Source organism: Danio rerio, chromosome 14 (assembly GCF_049306965.1).
Source record: "Danio rerio strain Tuebingen ecotype United States chromosome 14, GRCz12tu, whole genome shotgun sequence".
NCBI classification, from domain to species: Eukaryota; Metazoa; Chordata; class Actinopteri; order Cypriniformes; family Danionidae; genus Danio; species Danio rerio.
The window spans coordinates 31,118,912-31,137,877 of NC_133189.1; the positions used below are offsets into that span (position 1 = coordinate 31,118,912).

The window sequence follows — 18,966 nt, forward strand, 5'->3', positions numbered from 1 at the left end:
CCCTCCAACTGTTTGTTTGCTGCAAGTGAAAGATGAGCGGAGAAGTACAAAAATAAAGCTCGCCTTCTACTCAGTATTTCCCTTTAGTTGGAAATACATCATCATAATAGAATAAAAGTCCAAATTACACACTCCAGTGTTTTTTTTTTCCAATAAGTATTGCAATGAATGCCTCATAAAGGGTTATTATATGTAGTTTGCAGTGTGAAGTACTGACTTTCGTGACACGTTTTACTTGTTCCAATTGATATGCAAAACACTAAATTCACTAACCTTAACATAAAATTGAAATTCATAAAAAGTATATGTTGCATTTTAAAACAAAGCAAGCATTTATTTCAGTAGGCAAGGCAAACTGAGCATAATATGAACTGTGTGACTCCAATGCCAAACAACAATAAAATAACTGTACAGCCACACATCAAAACTGCCACATATAAATTAACAAAAGCAATCTGGGCTACACATAAAAATGTATATAAAAAATACAGCAGGTACTTTAAACTCATAGTGGAGAAAATGCACTGCACAGTAATCCCATAAAAATGACAGTCAAAGGTTGGTCATTGAGGTCTGCAGTGTGCATAGCAATATCAGAACTAAAATGTCGGTCAAGAGACGATTTATATGTCAAGACCCCAAAAGCGACAGCCAGAGATTTATAACAGAAACATGAGAGACCTTTTCTGTAAAGGGAGCGGCGAGATGCGCCATGAATACTTAATGCTTACCACAGCATCTCACGGCTCTTGTCCTCGAGCTGGACTGAAAGAATGATTTAACTACTGATATCTGGTTAAAAGGGAAGTGCTTTTGATGTTCGTTAATATTAACACCATTTCCACCATTTGCCAATTTAGCTAAGGCACAAAGACAAATCCAGACAGTTGCAGAGGGATTGTGCATTGTCTGATGGACGACGTGCACCCGCAGAAGCTTTATCTTTTTCTGTTTTTTATTTATTTCTTTGGGAAGGAATTGCTGTGCTCGAGGGCCCCATGTATGCAGTGGGAGGTCATGACGGATGGAGCTATTTGAACACAGTAGAAAGGTGGGACCCGCAGGCCAGGCAGTGGAATTATGTGGCCAGTATGTCGACCCCGCGCAGCACTGTCGGAGTCACCGCTCTCAATGGAAAGTAAGGAATTCATTTCTGCACCATGATTGTAAAAATCACTTTTCCTTACAGAATATCTAAAAAATCGAGCATAATTAAATTCACTCTGGGTCTAAAATAAATGCCTGCCAAGCGTAAAATGTGAGTTTAAATTGGTTTTGGCAGGTATATCAAATGATGTTAATCGCCAGTTCAATGGTAACTTTTTAAATTAAGGCAAGGCACCACAGTCAAAATCAATGTTTTTGATGCATCAGCCTGTTTTGAAATTTTATATTATAGCTTTTTTAGTCTAATGTAAAGAAAATACCCAAAAACCTATAAGAGTTCTTTTTGTTAAAATTTTTCAATTACATTGTTTGAATTAAAATTGAACCTCACATTATTCAATGTTGATTTTTTGTGCTAGAAAGATATGCAAAACAGAGCATTTTCATTTAAACCATGCGTCACTTGCATATTTCAACTTAACATAAAAATATAAATATGTAAATATTGTAATATGTAAATATATTTATATATATATATATATATATATATATATATATATATATATATATATATATATATATATATATATATATATATATATATGTGAGCAATATCACATGAGTAGCAGTGTGATGTGGCTGTATATCGACACTGGTGGGAGGCTTTTGTTACCTTAGTGTGCCACCAGTGATGATACACAGCCACATCCACTGCTACTCGTGTGATATTGCATTTGTACAACAGTTCGACGGCATAATTGAGTATTTAAAAAAGAAAATGAAAATAAAAGAGTCTAAAAACCTTTTTGTAAAAGGACCTACTTTCTTCCACGTTGTTACTTCACTTCTGTCACTTTAGAGCTAGTGTTTGAATGATTCTCCTGCATAATGTCAAAGTGATGACAAAACAGTTGATTTAGCTCACATTTAAAGATAATAAGGCTAAATGGCATAAAATGCCATCAATCTACAGACATATCTCCCAGTAATTCTCTGTTGCAATCAGGATATCACAATAATTAACCCTGAAAAAGCTGAAGGAGCACAATCACTACCAGATTACTGTTGTATTTGCAATAAGGAAAAATGCTAAACACATGCAGGCATTTCTTCTTTCTTTCTGTTTACTGAACTAGTCTGCATTCAGTATAATCTCACACTCAACAAACTACAATTACTATGGTATAAAAACAACACTACATCAAAAAAAAAAAGAGAGAGATCGACTTAGAAAATCACTTACCAGATTTATAGTGATTTGATCAGCTGTAGTTTAAAATTACACTGGGTTTATCCTCCTCTAAGGGCTTATTATGCGGTCTCTTTCACCATCTTGTGGATGGTGCTGCATAGTTGCAACCCTAACAACTACATTCTCGCCCATAAGTACAATTATGTTGTCCAGCAGCTGCAATATTTGTCAAACAGCTGTGAGTTTATTGATCTGCTTTCACTCTGTGTGGTCAGAGTAAGACAGAAAGGTGGAGAGGCTGTAGTAGTTCTGGTATTGCAGAATATCACATGACTATCAGCCAATCCCATTCGAGAACCAGACAGCACTGTTGTATATAAGTCAGAATTATTAGCCCCCCAGAATTATTCGCCCCTGTTAATTTTTTTCCTTAATTTCTGTTTAATGAAGAGCAGATTTTTTTTAACACATTTCAAAACAAAATAGTTTTAATAACTCATTTCTAAAAACTGATTTATTTCATCTTTGCCATGACGACAGTAAATAATATTTAACTAGATATTTTCAAGACACTTCTATACAGCTTAAAGTGACATTTAAAGGCTTAACTAGGGTAATTAGTTTAACTAGGCAGGTTAGGGTAATTAGGCAAGTTATTGTATAATGATGATTTGTTTTGTAGACTATTGAAAAAAATAGCTTAAAGGGGCTAATAATTTTGTCCCTTAAAATGGTTTAAAAAAAATCCGCTTTTATTCTAGCAAAAATACAACAAATAAGACTTTTCCACCCGAAGGCAGGGAGTACATGCAAACTCCACACAGAAACGCCAACTTAAACTACCTACTGCGCCACTGCCTATATATATATATATATATATATATATATATATATATATATATATATATGTGTGTGTGTGTGTGTGTGTGTGTGTGTGTGTGTGTGTGTGTGTGTGTGTGTGTGTGTGTGTGTGTGTGTGTGTGTGTGTGTGTGTGTGCGTGCGTGTGTGTGTGTGTGTGTGTGTGTGTGTGTGTGTGTGTGTGTGAAGAGACATTACATTATTATATTAATCTGTTTGCAGTCTCTAATAGTAGAAAAGAAAGGTATTAACATAATGAGAGTCGGGAGGTGTTTCATTCTGAAAGTAAATCCAGAGAAAAATGAAATATATATATGTTAATAAATATACATATAAATATTCATGTAAATAAATGAAGTATTAAGTCAGATTTGAACTCTTGATGCACTCAGAACAGAAGAGTGAAGAAAGAGTTTTCTGTCAGTATCAGTTTGTGCAGTGTGGCGTGACTGATCTCTTTTCTCCGTGGATCCTCCTCATGATGAGGTCTGAATTAGGTTCTGTATCCAATATGCAGCGTAAACCTGAACTGCCTGACGGGAGTTAATGGGCTTTGAGACCACAGAATCTCCAGTGACTTTTGCATTGAAGTCACCGAGCTGCTGTTCGCTCTGTCCAAGAAAACACAGGCAAATCCATGACAGACGACTCATGGGGCATTTCTCTATGCAGGTCAAAAACAAACCCTTAAGAGCCCAGTGTCCTACTTCTCTAAATGATAAATTGATCAGTCTTTGCAGCAGGACACATCATAGGTATCTTTTCTAGTTTCTATAGGACAGGGGTTTCAGCCTCATCTGACCCAGAGATGCCTGGAAAAGGTTTTCTGCCAACCAGAGAAACCTCTAATATAAATTTTATATTTTTATATATATATATATATATATATATATATATATATATATATATATATATATATATATATATATATATATATATATATATATATATATATATATATTAGAGGTGGGCCGTTATCGGCGTTAACATGCTGCGTTAACGCAAGACTCTTTTAAGTTGGGTTGGAAGCTGGGTCAATTCTATGCAAGCTATGGTGACTTTCACCTTGATATTTTAGCACGGATGTATACCTGACCGGTGAGCCGTCTGATGAAAAAGTGCCCTTTTAAATCAAATAAGCAGGATGCCTGACTTTAACTGCAGTTTGGCAGTTAACTCATAAACATTTCATTAATGCCCCGTGACAAACTGGGGTATTAGACGCAAACAAGGAGTAAGGACTGTTGAGAGTGTTATGAAATTGAATAATACACGCCAAATGGAAAGAAAAAAACATCCGCGTTTCGCGATGTGCGTGTGTGGGTTTGTGTGTGTGTCATAGTAGAACAGTTTTCAAGCAGTTTGTAATGCATTTTGGGTACAGGAGATGAGTCCCTGGTCTAATGCACTACCTGACTTGAGAAACCCATTCTCAAAGACTTATTATTTTGATAGCACACATATTCTGAATGCATTCGGCAGAATTCAAATGAGCCATTTTAATCTAGATTAATTCCCAGATTAATCTAGATAAAAAAATATGTACATCTTTGGCCACCTAAAATATATATAATAAATTCTTTTGTAATATACATTACAATGATTATTCATTCATTTTCTTTTTAGCTTAGTCCCTTTATTAATCCAGGATCACCACAGTGGAATGAACTGCCAATGATTTTTATAATAATAACTAAAATCAGGCTTAAATGTCCCCTGAAGCGGCTTGAAATCTGCAGCATATATTGCTCCTCCCCCTTAAAAAAAAAATTGCCAATGGCATTTTGTTTATATCACAGCATTTGGGGTGGAATTCAGATGGATCTGATATGTTTTTGGTCTGTGCTGGATGAGAATGGACCACATGTGTTAGTGAGAGTGCTTTGGCAATTTGCATGATATTAACTCAAAACCAAACTTTATTGACTCTAATGAAAAGCACTTTTGCAATATCTGAATAGTTTCTGCCCTATAAAGTGCACTATGTTCCATTCAGCATATAGACAGTTGTGATTGCGTGTAACAAAATTATTTTTGAATTTCCTGGTTAGGCCTTTCACAATTAGTAGATAACAGTCTTGTGTTATTTTATACAGCAGATTGTTTCAGACTACCATAATGGCTGCATTTGCTTTAAACAGCAACACAATTACAATACAGATAAACAATTCTTTTCAGATTGCATTTGTACTGCATCTCAGACTTCAAACACCATCTATAGCTTTTTAGTAACAGATATTTCTATTTTTTCCCTGTCATGTGTGTTATTAAGTCTGTATGTTACATGAACTGTATGGCATTTTGTGTCTTAGGCCAATTTGCTGAGATTGTTTACAGAATGCAATAACATGAATGCAATAAATTTAATATTTAAAGTGTAAAATCACAACTTAAAAAAATCAACTAATCTCAATTTATAACAGTTAATAAATAAAAAAACACATTTAACATACAAGTTCATGTTTAGGTTTCACAGACAAACATGTCATGTACAGTATGATTAACATAAAAAAATAGCAAAATTACAATTTACATATACAGTTGAAGACAGAATTATTAGCACCCCTTTGAAATTTTTTTTGCTTTTTAAAATATTTTCCAAATTATGTTTAAAATAGCAAGGAAATTTTCACCGTATGTCTGATAATATTCTTTTTCTGGAGAAAGTCTTATTTGTTTTATGTCAGCTAGAATAGAAGCAGTTTTTATTTTTTTAAAACCCATTTTTAGGTCATAATTGTTAGCCCCTTTAGGCTATTTTTTTCAAAACTCTACAGAACAAACCATCATTATACAATAACTTGCCTAGTTACGTTACTCTGCCTAGTTAACCTAATTAACATAGTTGAGCCTTTAAATGTCACTTTAAGCTGTATAAAAATGTCTTGAAAAATATCTAGGAAAATATTATTTACTATTATTTTTCCAGTTATTAGAAATGTGTTATTAAAACTATTCTGTTTAGAAATGTTTTGGGAAAATATCTCCGTTAAACAGAAATTAAGGAAAAAATAAACAGTGGGGCTAATAATTCAGAGGGGCTAATAATTCTTACTTCAACTGTACATATTCAATTATTGGAATTACAAATCTGCACATATATTTTCAAATATAATAACTATATATATTATGTTTATCTGTATATATTTTTATATTTTGTATGGGCCCCAAAACAAACAATTAATCAATCGCATAAACACAAATTCTTAGACATATAAGTGCTTTTTATTTTTTATTTTAAGATAACAAAGTTACTTTTAAAAGTAATGCATTACAATATTGAGTTACTCTCTAAAAAAAGCAACTAATTGTGTAACTTAGTTAATAGTAATAGTAATGCATTATGTTACTTCTAAATTACTTTTGCATTACTTTTTCTTTCCTGGCTGAGGCTTGATCCCTTTCAGAACTTGCAGCTCTGCATTCAACAATGCATTGTATAACATACACCTTAATTTTCTTTAAAACACATAAAAAAATATTAATGTAGGATAATTTTATCTTCTGAGAACTTTCTGACCCCAGTGCTATATGTGCCATATATACAAATTATTGGAAGTTTAAAGCGATATGTTTACTACTTTTGTACTTTTTGTGTCATTAGTTAAGTAAAATCACTGCCCATTGAGACAATTCTCTTTTCCTTTTTTTGATGCTTTCAAAATAATAAGAATACTTCCATTGCAGAAATGTAAGGCTCTGGCCTGCCATCTTTAATTCTGTCTGTTCCCATGTGGAGCGCATTCTCTCATTACTTAGAAAAGTAACTCATTATATAGAAAAGTTCTATTATTACATAACTCCATTATTTCTAAAATTTTACACAAACACTGCTTGTCGGTCACACAGCTGCTTGGTGCCGTCTTGTGTCTAAATAATATGTAAGTCAGTATATGCTCCATTCCATTTTTGCTTCTGTCAGCTTTGTGTTAAAAGATTTATATACTGTTATCTTTCAGAACAATGTTTTGTGCCTAATTTTTATGTTTTGTGGCAAGTAGCCATGTAAAAATAAAAATAATCCAGACAGTTGTTATTGCAGAATAAAGCCCAGTTTTATACAAAAGCCTTGTCAGCCTTTATTACTTTATACATTTTATTTATAAAATTGAGACAGTATTAAATTCACAAATAAAAAAAGAAAATAGTGATTTTAAAATTTACTTTAAACACTATTTAATGTGTTCTGCATGATTTTTTATTTTCCCACTTTGTATTGGAAACTAAAACTTATCTCTTTTAATGTTGCCATTCCTTTTCAAAAGGTTCAAAAGATGTTTAGGGACTGAACACCCTAAAACTGCTGCAGGTTTAATTTTGTCTTCGTTGTTGCATTTTGCACTTCAAAATGTGCCACACATTTTCTATTGTTGACAGGTCAGGACTGCAGGCAGGCCAGTCAAGTACCTGTATTCTCTTCCTCTGCAACCGCGGCTTTTTAATGTGTACAGAATGTGGTTTTGCATTGTCTTGTTGAAATATGCATGGGCATGCCAGGTAAAGAAGGCAGCATATTGTGCTACAAAATCTTTATGTACTTTTGAGCATTAATGGTGTCATGAATGGTGTCATCTTTGGTCCATCACATGACTTCCTTTTTTCCAAAAAAAAAAAAAAAAAAACTAAAATACTTATTCACCTAACCACATAACACATTTCCACTGCGTGATGGTCCATGCCAGATGCCTCGGAGCCCAGAGAAGTTAATGTCGCTTCTGGACACTGTTAACATAGGGCTTCCTATTGGCACTGTACAGTATTAACTGGAATTTGGGGGTGTAACTACACATTGTGTGTTAAAAAGAGCATTCCTCAGCCTCCTAGATTCATGTTTAGTTATTTTACCTTAAAAGCATTAAAATAAAAATTATTCATTGCTATCAAAGTGAAATCACTAAATCTACACACATGAGCCTAGAAAAAATAGACAGACAGACAGACAGATTGATTGATTTGATTTTTCTGTAACTGTTTTAAAGCATACTGGCTAACAAATTACTAACAAATTACACATCAACTTCCATGATCTACAGTAAATGACCCCAGTGTTCTGATGATTTAGTAAAACCTGTATATATTTGCAGGTTGTTTGCTGTGGGCGGACGCGATGGAAGCTCATGTCTGCGATCAATGGAATGTTTTGATCCTCACACCAATAAGTGGAGCATGTGTGCACCCATGTCGAAGAGAAGAGGCGGAGTGGGTGTGGCCACATATAACAGTTTCCTGTATGCCGTCGGAGGACATGACGCTCCAGCTTCAAGCCATTGTTCAAGACTGTCAGACTGTGTAGAGAGGTAAACTATCATAGCAAAGCATCTGAAAAAAAAACAAACAAAGCCAACACTTAATTATCTTCATTAAAATGACAACATAAGTCCACAAAATGCAGGCCTGGTAGATAGTTATGACTGCCAAATACTATAATTTGCACATTTATTTGAGATTTTGGACACACCTTACTTTCTTGTGAAATCCCTGTTACCTTGTTATTGAGCAATGTGGTTGAAAACCACAGTGAATTTGTAATCTGGTGTTATACACCTCCTGCTGGTGATGGTCCAAACTACAGCAAACAACTGCTGCAGTGAGGAATAAAACATGAGAGTCGATGATGACACAAAGCACACGCGCTTACACACACACAACTATGGATTAAAATGAGACCACTTGAAAATTGTCCAGGTTACTGTTGGGTGGAGAGAATTTATTTACTACACTGTTATAAATTTTATGATCAATTAGTCCTGACAGCATGTTTTTAGGTCATAGTAACTTTTTAAGCTACGCTAAATTTTTAGTTACGCAGGCTGTTTTAAGTCAGTTTAACATACTATAAGTTTAATAGACTCAAGGATAAAGGCTAATTTGATTCAGCTTAAAGCATTAAGGCAACCAGGATTTTTTTTTTTTTTTGCAGTGTAGTTTAAAAAGTCCACAATAAATTATGCTGTCTATTAAAAATCTAAAACAAAAAAAATTGCATTATTAAATTAAATATAAATAAATTAATAAATAAAAAAAAAAAAAATCAATGAACAACTACCATTAGAACTCCAAACTCATTTAACCTCATTACTCAGTTATTACTCTGCATGTTGAAAGCACAATATACTTCATTGTTAGGGATGATAATCACAGGGCTTGTGTGTTCAAAGGCTTCCACTGTCTAGATTACAGACTCGCTGCTTTTTAACTGCTCTATGCAATTATCTCTCATTTGATTCAGTGGCTTGTGCACAGGTTGCTGTACTGAGTCTCATACACTCAATGCTGCATTTACAGGTATGACCCTAAAACAGACACATGGACCACAGTGTCCTCTCTGAGCGTCCCGCGGGATGCAGTGGGGGTTTGTCTTCTGGGAGACAGGTTATATGCAGTCGGAGGCTATGATGGTCAGTCCTACCTAAACAGTGTTGAGTCCTATGACGCACAGAACAACGAATGGACTGAGGTGAGTGAACTGAGTTTCTGTTACTGGTGCATTTAAAACAGCAGCCTGCAACATATTTGATTCAAAGGGTTCACAATAATGTTTTTGTTTTACCGAATAAGCATTAAATAGTTAAAAAATTATTAATAAATAGATTGTATTTATCATTTCTGCCTATATAAAAATGATTTAGAGATTGTCTTGACTAGAGAACATAGGGGTATAAATATGAATCTACACAACGTTTGCAGTTTTGCACATTTTAATTAGTCTTTGTCAAACAGATACAGTCCTTAACATTGAGAACCACCTTAAATAATTAAATAAAGAAAACAAATAATAGAAAATAAAAAAACAGAACAAAATAAGATGCAAGGGGGTGTATTAAGACAGAATATTTAAAAATGCTTTATTTATTATAGACATTTTGTCAGCTTTAATTTTTTTCTTGAAGTTTAGTGTATATTTATTCATTCATTTATTCATTTTCCTTCAGCTTAGTCTCTATTTCAGCGGTCACCACAGCGGAATGATTCGTCAACTATTCCAGCATATGTTTTACACAACAGATGCCCTTCCAGCTGAAATCCAGTACTGGGAAACACCCATACACACTCTCTCACACACACACACACACACACACACACACACACACACACACACACACACACACACACACACACACACACACACACACACACACACACACACTACGGCCAAGCTAGTTTATTCAATTCACTCATACTGCATATCTTTGGAATGTAGGGGATCGGGACCACTGGAGGAAACCCTTCTTGCTGTGTGGTAACAGTGCTAACCATTGAGCCACCGTGCCTATTTATGTTTCGAAAGATACACAGAAAACTGTTGTTCAAGCAACAAATAATATTGTCTGAATTTTGGTTGATTTAATTCTTTTTAGATTTATACACCCACAAATTAAGTTTACCCAAAACATTCAGTTTACCCAAAATTAATATTCTATCATTTACACACTCTCGACTTATTTTAATTTGTTTCTGACAACACAAACCACTGACTGTTATTCTGAATCTTGGACCTTAATTATGAAAGAAAAAAAATTACCAACGTAAAGGCCTGAAGCACCAAAAGCGGCCCATATTAAAGTTCATTTTAACAGTATTTTGCCCGTTTTTGTCCATGAATTTTCTAATTTTTCAAGAAAGGCTAGAAAAAATTGTGAAGCTCCATATTATTATTATTTTTTAATTGTTTTTTTTTATTCAAATGGCCAAATTCTGACTAAGGAAAGCTGAATGTGCTGAGTTTGTCTAATAAATGACAACAGGCTACATTTTTTTCTAAAAAATATATATTGTAATAACTTTGTATTATTTATTTCTTTACTAAAAATCTTTAGTAAATATTTTGGTGTATTAAAATTTGACCATACAACAAGCTAATCTAGCTAGAAATAGTGCTTAAAATGTCAATAAATGGAATATTTAAAAAAATAATAATTAAGATAATTAAATAGAAAATAATAACTACGAAAAAGCCTACTTTTGAGAAAAAAAGAACCACCTCTTTCACCAGGCATGCAGGCTATGGGCCAGCAATACATAATTTCAATTTTACAGTCCCCACATTTATTAATAGTTAATTATAAAAGGGGAAAAATATCCTGCATGTATGTCCTGCAAACCCTTACAAAATCAATTTGATTAAATGCATACTTCTGGAAGTGGTCGAAAGTGGACAAGCTCAAAACATTTTTGCAACATTCATTTACTAGTGTCTGCTATGATATTTGCATAATGATATCTAATTGGCTGATGCCTGTGTATGGAAATATTTTAAACTTGTGGCACAAGCACTGCCTCTGACATGATGCAACTAACCCATAATTCGATTCAGCTGCATGATATCACACATTCAGAATAAAAGTCTTAGCTAAGTCCACAGTCTTTGCTTCCATTGTGAATGGACCTCTATTGATAAAAACTAAATACCAAAATTAATATGCATAAAGGCAGTTTTAGCTTTTATTGTTTGACACTCATTTGCATTGTATTATATTCTGTGAATCTTACTGTAATCTAAAATTTAATTTCTGTTTAAAGTATTCAAAATTAATATTCATTTAAAAAACAGTATGCCAATATTTAAAATTTTTTTGTCTATGTATTTACAATGTTGTCTGCAAAGAAGTAACACACCTAGAAATGTTCTAGAGCAGAGATGCTCAAACTAGGACTCGTGGGCCAAAGTTGACCCATGGTAACCTTTGATTTGGATGATGGGGATGGTTTAGAGCAGTGGTCACCAAACTTGTTCCTGGAGGGCCGGTGTCCTGCAGATTTTAGCTCCAACCCTAATCATACACACCTGAACAAGCTAATCAAGGTCTTACTTGAATCATCCAGGCAGGTGTGTTGAGGCAAGTTGGAGCTAAACCCTGCAGGGACACTGGCCCTCCAGGACCGAGATTGGTGACCCCAGGTTTAGAGACTATTATGTCAAATTAAATGTAACCTTTTATTTGTTTGTTTTATTGTTAAGCTACAAAAAGCTGACTGAAATTAAATGTTTTAATTTAAATGATGTCAATTGATCAGATTTAGTTTAAAATGTACATGCTGTCACCTGATGGATCAAATCAAAGCAAAGGCAGATTCTGCTTGACAAGTGTATTCAGCATTGAAATCCACTTTTTTAAATGTGACTGTTTCTGTTTTTATTGAATTAAGTTATCATTTATACACTTAATACAATTCAAAGTAATGTTTTATATTTATTCTGAAATATTAGGAAATAAATTAGGAATGACCTATGGCAACTTTAATGTAAAATAGTTTGGCATATTTTTGGTACATCTTTGGTCCACGGCTATTAATGATATTTGGTTTTTGGCCCTTCATACAAAAAAGTTTGGGGACCCCTAGAACATCGAACAAGTCAAAGCAGCCAGCTTTCTGAATGTTCTTTGAATGCTTGGATGATGTACGTCTGTGAACAGGAAGCAAAAGTATTTCCTGCCATTCATCCAGCCATTTCCACTGTGACAATAGCATGGAACATTATGAGGTTAACCACTCTTTCCTCAGACAGCACGAGATACAAACGCTCTATTCAAGTCTAGTTTGCCTCCTGTTTAAACTTCCCATGGCTCTCTCTTGCTCGCTCTTTTATAAGATTACCTGTGTTATAGCAGACACTGCGGAGGAGGCTGGACACTGGTCATTAACCTCTGTCTCTTGTTTTTCTAGGAGGTTCTTCTAAACATTGGAAGGGCAGGGGCTTGTGTGGTGGTCGTCAAACTGCCTTGAAGGCTCAGAGTCCCCGAACTGTGACCTCTAAAAGAGGCCTGCGATGTCAACACTTGGAATGCTCTTTTCCCGTAGTACACAAAGATCATCAAAGCTATCATCGACACTGGATTGACCTTAACAGATTGCAGTTCATTCTGTTTTTTCGCTTGGCACTATTACAGATGAGAAAAAAGGAAGAAAAAAATGCTCTTAAGATTTTACTTATACGAGACAGTTTCATGTTTTATATCGAGAGAAAGGAATACTTTTAAAAATGCCTTTGAGTTACGGTTTTCCATTTTAATATTTACATCTTGTTAACCCCATCACATTTTTGACATTGCTCTCTTTTATCTATATGAGAAATCAAATGTATTTTAAAGACAGCAGCATACTTGTTTACTTGTGAAATTTTGTGAAAAAAATGTATTTTGACCTTAGATAAACAATTTTAAAAGACCACTGTGAATACTTCAAAATGTACGCTCGCAGCTACACTGCAAAAAAATGCTTTTCTTACTTAGATTTTTTGTCTTGTTTCTAGTCCAAATATCTACAAATTCCTAAATCAAGAAGAGTTTTCTAGACAAGCAAAACATATTGTCTTTTTTGAGAAATAATATGCCAATATTAAGTGAGTTTTTCCTTAAAACAAGCAAAATAATCTGCCAATGGGGTAAGCAAAATAATCTTATGTCAAAAGAAAAAACAAGATTAATTTGCTTACCCCATTGGCAGATTATTTTGCTTGTTTTAAGGAAAAACTCACTTAATATTGGCATATTATTTCTCAAAACAAGACAATATGTTTTGCTTGTTTAGAAATTGCTTCTTGATATAAGAAATTTTAGATATTTAGACTAGAAACAAGACAAAAAATCTAAGCAAGAAAAGCATTTTTTGCAGTGTAAACATTCTGGTTTGCCCAAAATGTTTGTGGACATTCATTCACAGAGTTCTCATCTGAATACACTTTTTGTCTGAAACTAGATTCAGCACAAAATAACTTTATAAAGTTTTTAAAGTAGAAAAAATAAGCAAAACAAAAAAACACCAAAGTAATTAGCATGTGTTGGTAAGTCATGATTTTAATGGTAATAAGGTTTACAGTAGAAAATATACTATTATATCATATTGATATTTCACCTATATGTAAAGGTTTTGTAATTTGTATTGTATATAGTCCTGTGTACATTATCATCATGCATATTGACAAACTATATGTTTGAATGCCATTATTAAATATTTTAAAGACCCAATGAAATCATTTGACAAACGTTTGTTGAAATATACCATATTTTAAGCAGATATTTTGTGGGATATATATATATATATATATATATATATATATATATATATATATATATATATATATATATATATATATATATATATACAGTTGAAGTCAGAATAATTAGCACCCCTGAATAATTAGACCCTCAGTTTTTTCCCCCCAATTTCTGTTTAACAGAGAGAAGATGTTTTCAACACATTTCTAAACATAATAGTTTTAATAACTCATCTCTAATTATTTTATCCTTGCCATGATGACAGTAAATAATATTTTACTAGATATTTTTCAAGACACTTCTATACAGCTTAAAGTGGCTTTTAAAGGCTTAACTGTATTAATTACGTTAACTAGGCAGGTTAGTGTAATTAGGCAAGTTATTGTATAACGATGGATTGTTCTGAAAAGAAAAAAAATTAAAACTTAAAGGGGCTAATCATTTTGTCCTTAAAATGGTGTTTAAAAATACAATAACTGCTTTTATTCAAGCCAAAATAAAACAAATAAGACTTTATCCAGAAGGAAAAATATTATTAGACATGCTGTGAAAATTTCCTTGCTCTGTTAAACATCATTTGGGAAATATTAAAAGAAAAAAATAATAATTCAAAGGGGGACTGATAATTCTGACTTCAACTGCATGTATATATATATATATATATATATATATATATATATATATATATATATATATATATATATATATATATATATATATATATATATATATATATATATATATTCAGTAGGCTTTAATTGTTACACAGCTATGAAACATCAATGCATTTCTGTGATAATTTGTATTACAATTACACTAGCAAATAAAGCCCTGACACACCAAGTAGAAAGTCTGATTATCTCTGGTATACCCATTTTGGCTGTTGCAGACAAAAGATGACCAACATGAAATAATCATGATAATTTTTTTTTTTCATGGCTCCTGTGATCCTACATTATACAATAAGAATAGTTCAAATATAGTTATGTAAAAGTCATGCAACCAAAGATAGTCAACCTGAGCATTTAAACATGTGAATACATTCTTTATGATGTGAGCCATCTAGAATGATGAAAGTGATCAGCACTGTTCCTATTCAAAATGGTAAGCAAGCATTGCTATGTGGCAGCGCCTTTGAAATTGTATACTGAGTAGGTACAAAATTAGAATTTTTACTTTCTTCACTACTGTTTTGTAAAAATGTTTTGCATACTATGAATATGGGTAGAATGAAGGAAATTTGGACTTACTATACCTACAGTATTCCTACTTATCTATTGCCATTTGTTGTTTTATTTCACTACCCCTTCTGTTGCCTTATTGGATAGTAGGCTACAAAGCACATCAGAATCTCAGTAAGAGCAAGTCATGTAAATGAAATAATTCTATGAATTCTGACTGTTTAGTTAATGTACTATACTTTATAGTATGGACATATTTGATTTCAAATATAGCCCAATTTCATTTCTGATAACTGCAGACAAGCATTGTTTTCTTTATGCAGACTGTATCTGCAAGTTGGTTAGCTGACACAGACACAGACACAGACACAGACACAGTCACGTTTTGGTGCATCATGGCCCAAGATGACTACAGAAATAAATGACGTGCATTAAATGCCACACAACTCTTGATTTCATGGGGTCTTTTACCGCAATGTCAATTCAGCCATTGCAACTGAGTTGTAAAAATGACTGCTTTGTGCTGTACTGACATTCATTTGCTTTTTGACTGCCATAAATTGTTTTATTGAAGAGCCTCATTAACTGGAATGTAACATGCTAATCAATACTAAGTTTACTTGTGTGATGCATTTGTAATACAGAAATGCTTTCATTGATTTTTTTCATCATTTTGTATGGCATGCTGAAGAAGTTAGAAATAAAACGTTATTCTCTTTTCTGAGTATTTATTTATTTTTTATCTGACTGGGTTTTGCTGCAAACCCTAATACTCCAGTGGCCTCCAGTGGTGGTCTCTTGTACAGCATTGGACTTATATTGCCTCATCTGTGGTCGCCTTGCAATGTCTGTGAAACTAATAATGGATTCTGTTTGAAAATGAAAAGGTAACAGCCGAGTCATCTGCAGCAAAATCATCTAGTCACCAACAACACTGGTAGTTTATGTTAAACATCATTGATTAGAAGTCAAAACCCAACGACAAAAGCAAGATTGCTGCAATGGTCAATAAATCTAGTACATGGGTAGAATCATTATTCTACATGGAGGACGTCCATAACTGGATCAATATGAAACGAAAAGAGGCAATATCATTTCAATCAAACAGACTTGCAGACCTGCGAGGTTCACCTAAGAGGTTCAAGGCTGGAAAAAAGAACTTCAATTGTTGCGGTGTAACCTTTAAAAAATTAATACGTTATTTGTTGATATCTGAAATGTCAAAAGATGAAAGTGACGTGAAAGGACAGAGGGACGTCCAAAGCCAGATCGTATCTTATAAAATGAATAGATTGCAATTATATTCTTTGTTCTCCAACAGAGCAAGAGCAAAACAAAGACTGAACATTTCAAAGGGAATAAAAATTGATTATTAATGCAACGCAATTGCTGCAGCACATCAGAAGAAGGATGGAGAGGGAGAGCAAAAGGGCAGAAAGACTGCAGGTGTTGTTTTAGTCCCTCCAGATGTTGGAAATGGCAATATCTGAAAAGCCTTCTGAAATTACCTGACCTCCAGTTCATGGCCTCATGGAAAGCCGTGTCTGCTTCATCCAAGCTGGAACTGAGAAATCAATGGCGAGACCTCTGAATGAAGGTAAGAAGTACAAAAAATATATCCACTCGCAACATTTCACTTCTCATCCATTTTTTTCAACCCAGCTCTCAAATTGCGGGAATATATTCTGAAGCTTTTTGATTTACAATAATGCAGCAAATGTAGCTCAATTTCATCTCGCAATAAAGCTGTTGATGTGATTTTTTTGGACATTACAGAAAAGTAATCTAAGTTTCTGTCGATATCACTCAGACCATCAAATTACTTTGCATACTGATTGCAGAGCTCAAATAAGAATTCAATATAAACACGACAGCCTGGACTGCATCCAGTAAAACTTCCAGCAGACCTTGCAATGACTTACAGTGAGAGACTGAACACGGCTCCTAAGAACATGGCTTTACATTTTGATGTGTTTGCATAATTGTGTGTTTACAGCAGATGGTGCTGTTGCGCTTCTAGTTGTTTTATTTTAAGTTAAAGTCTAAAAAAATTCTAACGGCCAGCTCGCTATCCCTGCTATGAACAATCAATGTCAACTTACATCAACTAGGTCAAGGGCATGTAATTGAGATAATTCTGCTGCATAGTTATTAGGAAAGGCTGATGAAATACGAAGAAATGATATATACTGTATACCTAAAAATGTCTACACCCTGCTTCTCATTATAACAAATCATACTTTGTGATTTGCAAAAAACAGTGAGTCAAAGTGTAGATGCCTTAGAGTTACACCTTGGCACCCATAATTTATTGTCAACCAGAAATTCCGCTATTTTAAAGTCCCTGAACAGATCGAGAAAGAGCATCTTAGCATCTTAGACACTTTGTATTCAAGGAATTGTTCACCAAAAAGGAAAATTCTGTCATCATTTACTTACCTTCATGTCATTCAAAACCTGACGGTGTCTATTTTTTCATGAAGCACAAAATTGTGGGAATGATCATTATACAGCTCTTGATTTACAAGGACAATAACATGTCAAGAGAATGTCAAGCTCTAGCAAAAATATGCCACATCTATATTAATAAATCAATGTAAAAACTGGTCCATCTTTCTTGCAAAAACAAATTTTACAGATTAATAATCAAGCACACATTATGCAGTGTTTGACTTTTTTAATGTGATTATTTTCCTTTACTTTTAGTTGTTCACTTAGGCCTTTTATCCAATCATTTTTCTCAGCCACCTGATTTTCTCTCGCTTGCCACTGTCATCTTCTGTCTTGCTTAATACAGGTCACTCAACATTCAGAAATTTCTTAATATTATAACAGACTGAAGAAGCCAGGAAGTGTTTTACAGTTCAAACTTGTATTTAATGAAGTTTTTTTTTTGCACGTTGCAGACAGAGTAATCCTTGTGCTCGCTGGCAAGCAGCAACTCTCTCACCATAAAAAACATACCTGTCTTATGCAATGGGAACCCCCCCCCCCCCTTCCTCTCGAGTGTGCAGATTCACTTTTCCTGAAAATCTAGCCCATTAAAACCCCACATTACAAATACAGATACATTCCAAAATAAAACACAGGAACTGTCTAAAACCTTTTCTAGCATGCTACAATATCATATGACTGCAGTCAATGTTGGGTAACTTAAAAATAATGAATTACTAATTACTCTATTAAACTAGATTTATTTTAAAAAAATAAAGAAGATAATTAAGTAAGAAAAAATTTAAATCCACAAATAGTATCAAAGAAACAACGGCATATTTTATACATAACATATTGTCATTGTGTTGTCAGACAAATGTAACCTTTGAAAAACTTATAATATAATAATTACTATAAAAAATCTCTCTCTCTCTCTCTTTTTCTCTCCATATATTGTCATGAGTTGGCTTCTCACTCAGTTAATATTTACTTAAACCATGTGCGATTGTGATAATTTAATTTTCCAAATAAAATTAATTATTCAGCAAAATATATGAGCATAACAGAAATACAATTTCTTCTCTTCTCTGAATTGAGTACTCGGTTTCATTTATGTATATAATTTAAGGCACATACTGTAACTGTAATTATAATTAAATTAAGTTACTGAAACCCCTACTTTACATTTTTAGCAGG

General features: G+C 33.5%; 1 protein-coding gene across 3 annotated transcripts in view; it reads left to right on the forward strand.

Moving 5' to 3' along the window:
* klhl4 (kelch-like family member 4) overlaps positions 1–14,130 on the forward strand; it is a 59,979-nt gene extending 45,849 nt beyond the window's left edge. For 2 of the 3 annotated variants that reach the window (XM_073921459.1, XM_073921458.1), the window contains exons 8-11: positions 976–1,138; positions 8,243–8,455; positions 9,444–9,615; positions 12,825–14,130. In XM_073921459.1, the coding sequence (XP_073777560.1) occupies positions 976–1,138; positions 8,243–8,455; positions 9,444–9,615; positions 12,825–12,884 (608 nt within the window). In that variant the 3' untranslated portion in view covers positions 12,885–14,130. Of the gene's footprint in view, positions 1–975; positions 1,307–8,242; positions 8,456–9,443; positions 9,616–12,824 lie in introns of those variants that run through there. The other variant, NM_001328011.1, reaches the window with a different exon arrangement.
* Positions 14,131–18,966: the final 4,836 nt, after the last annotated feature.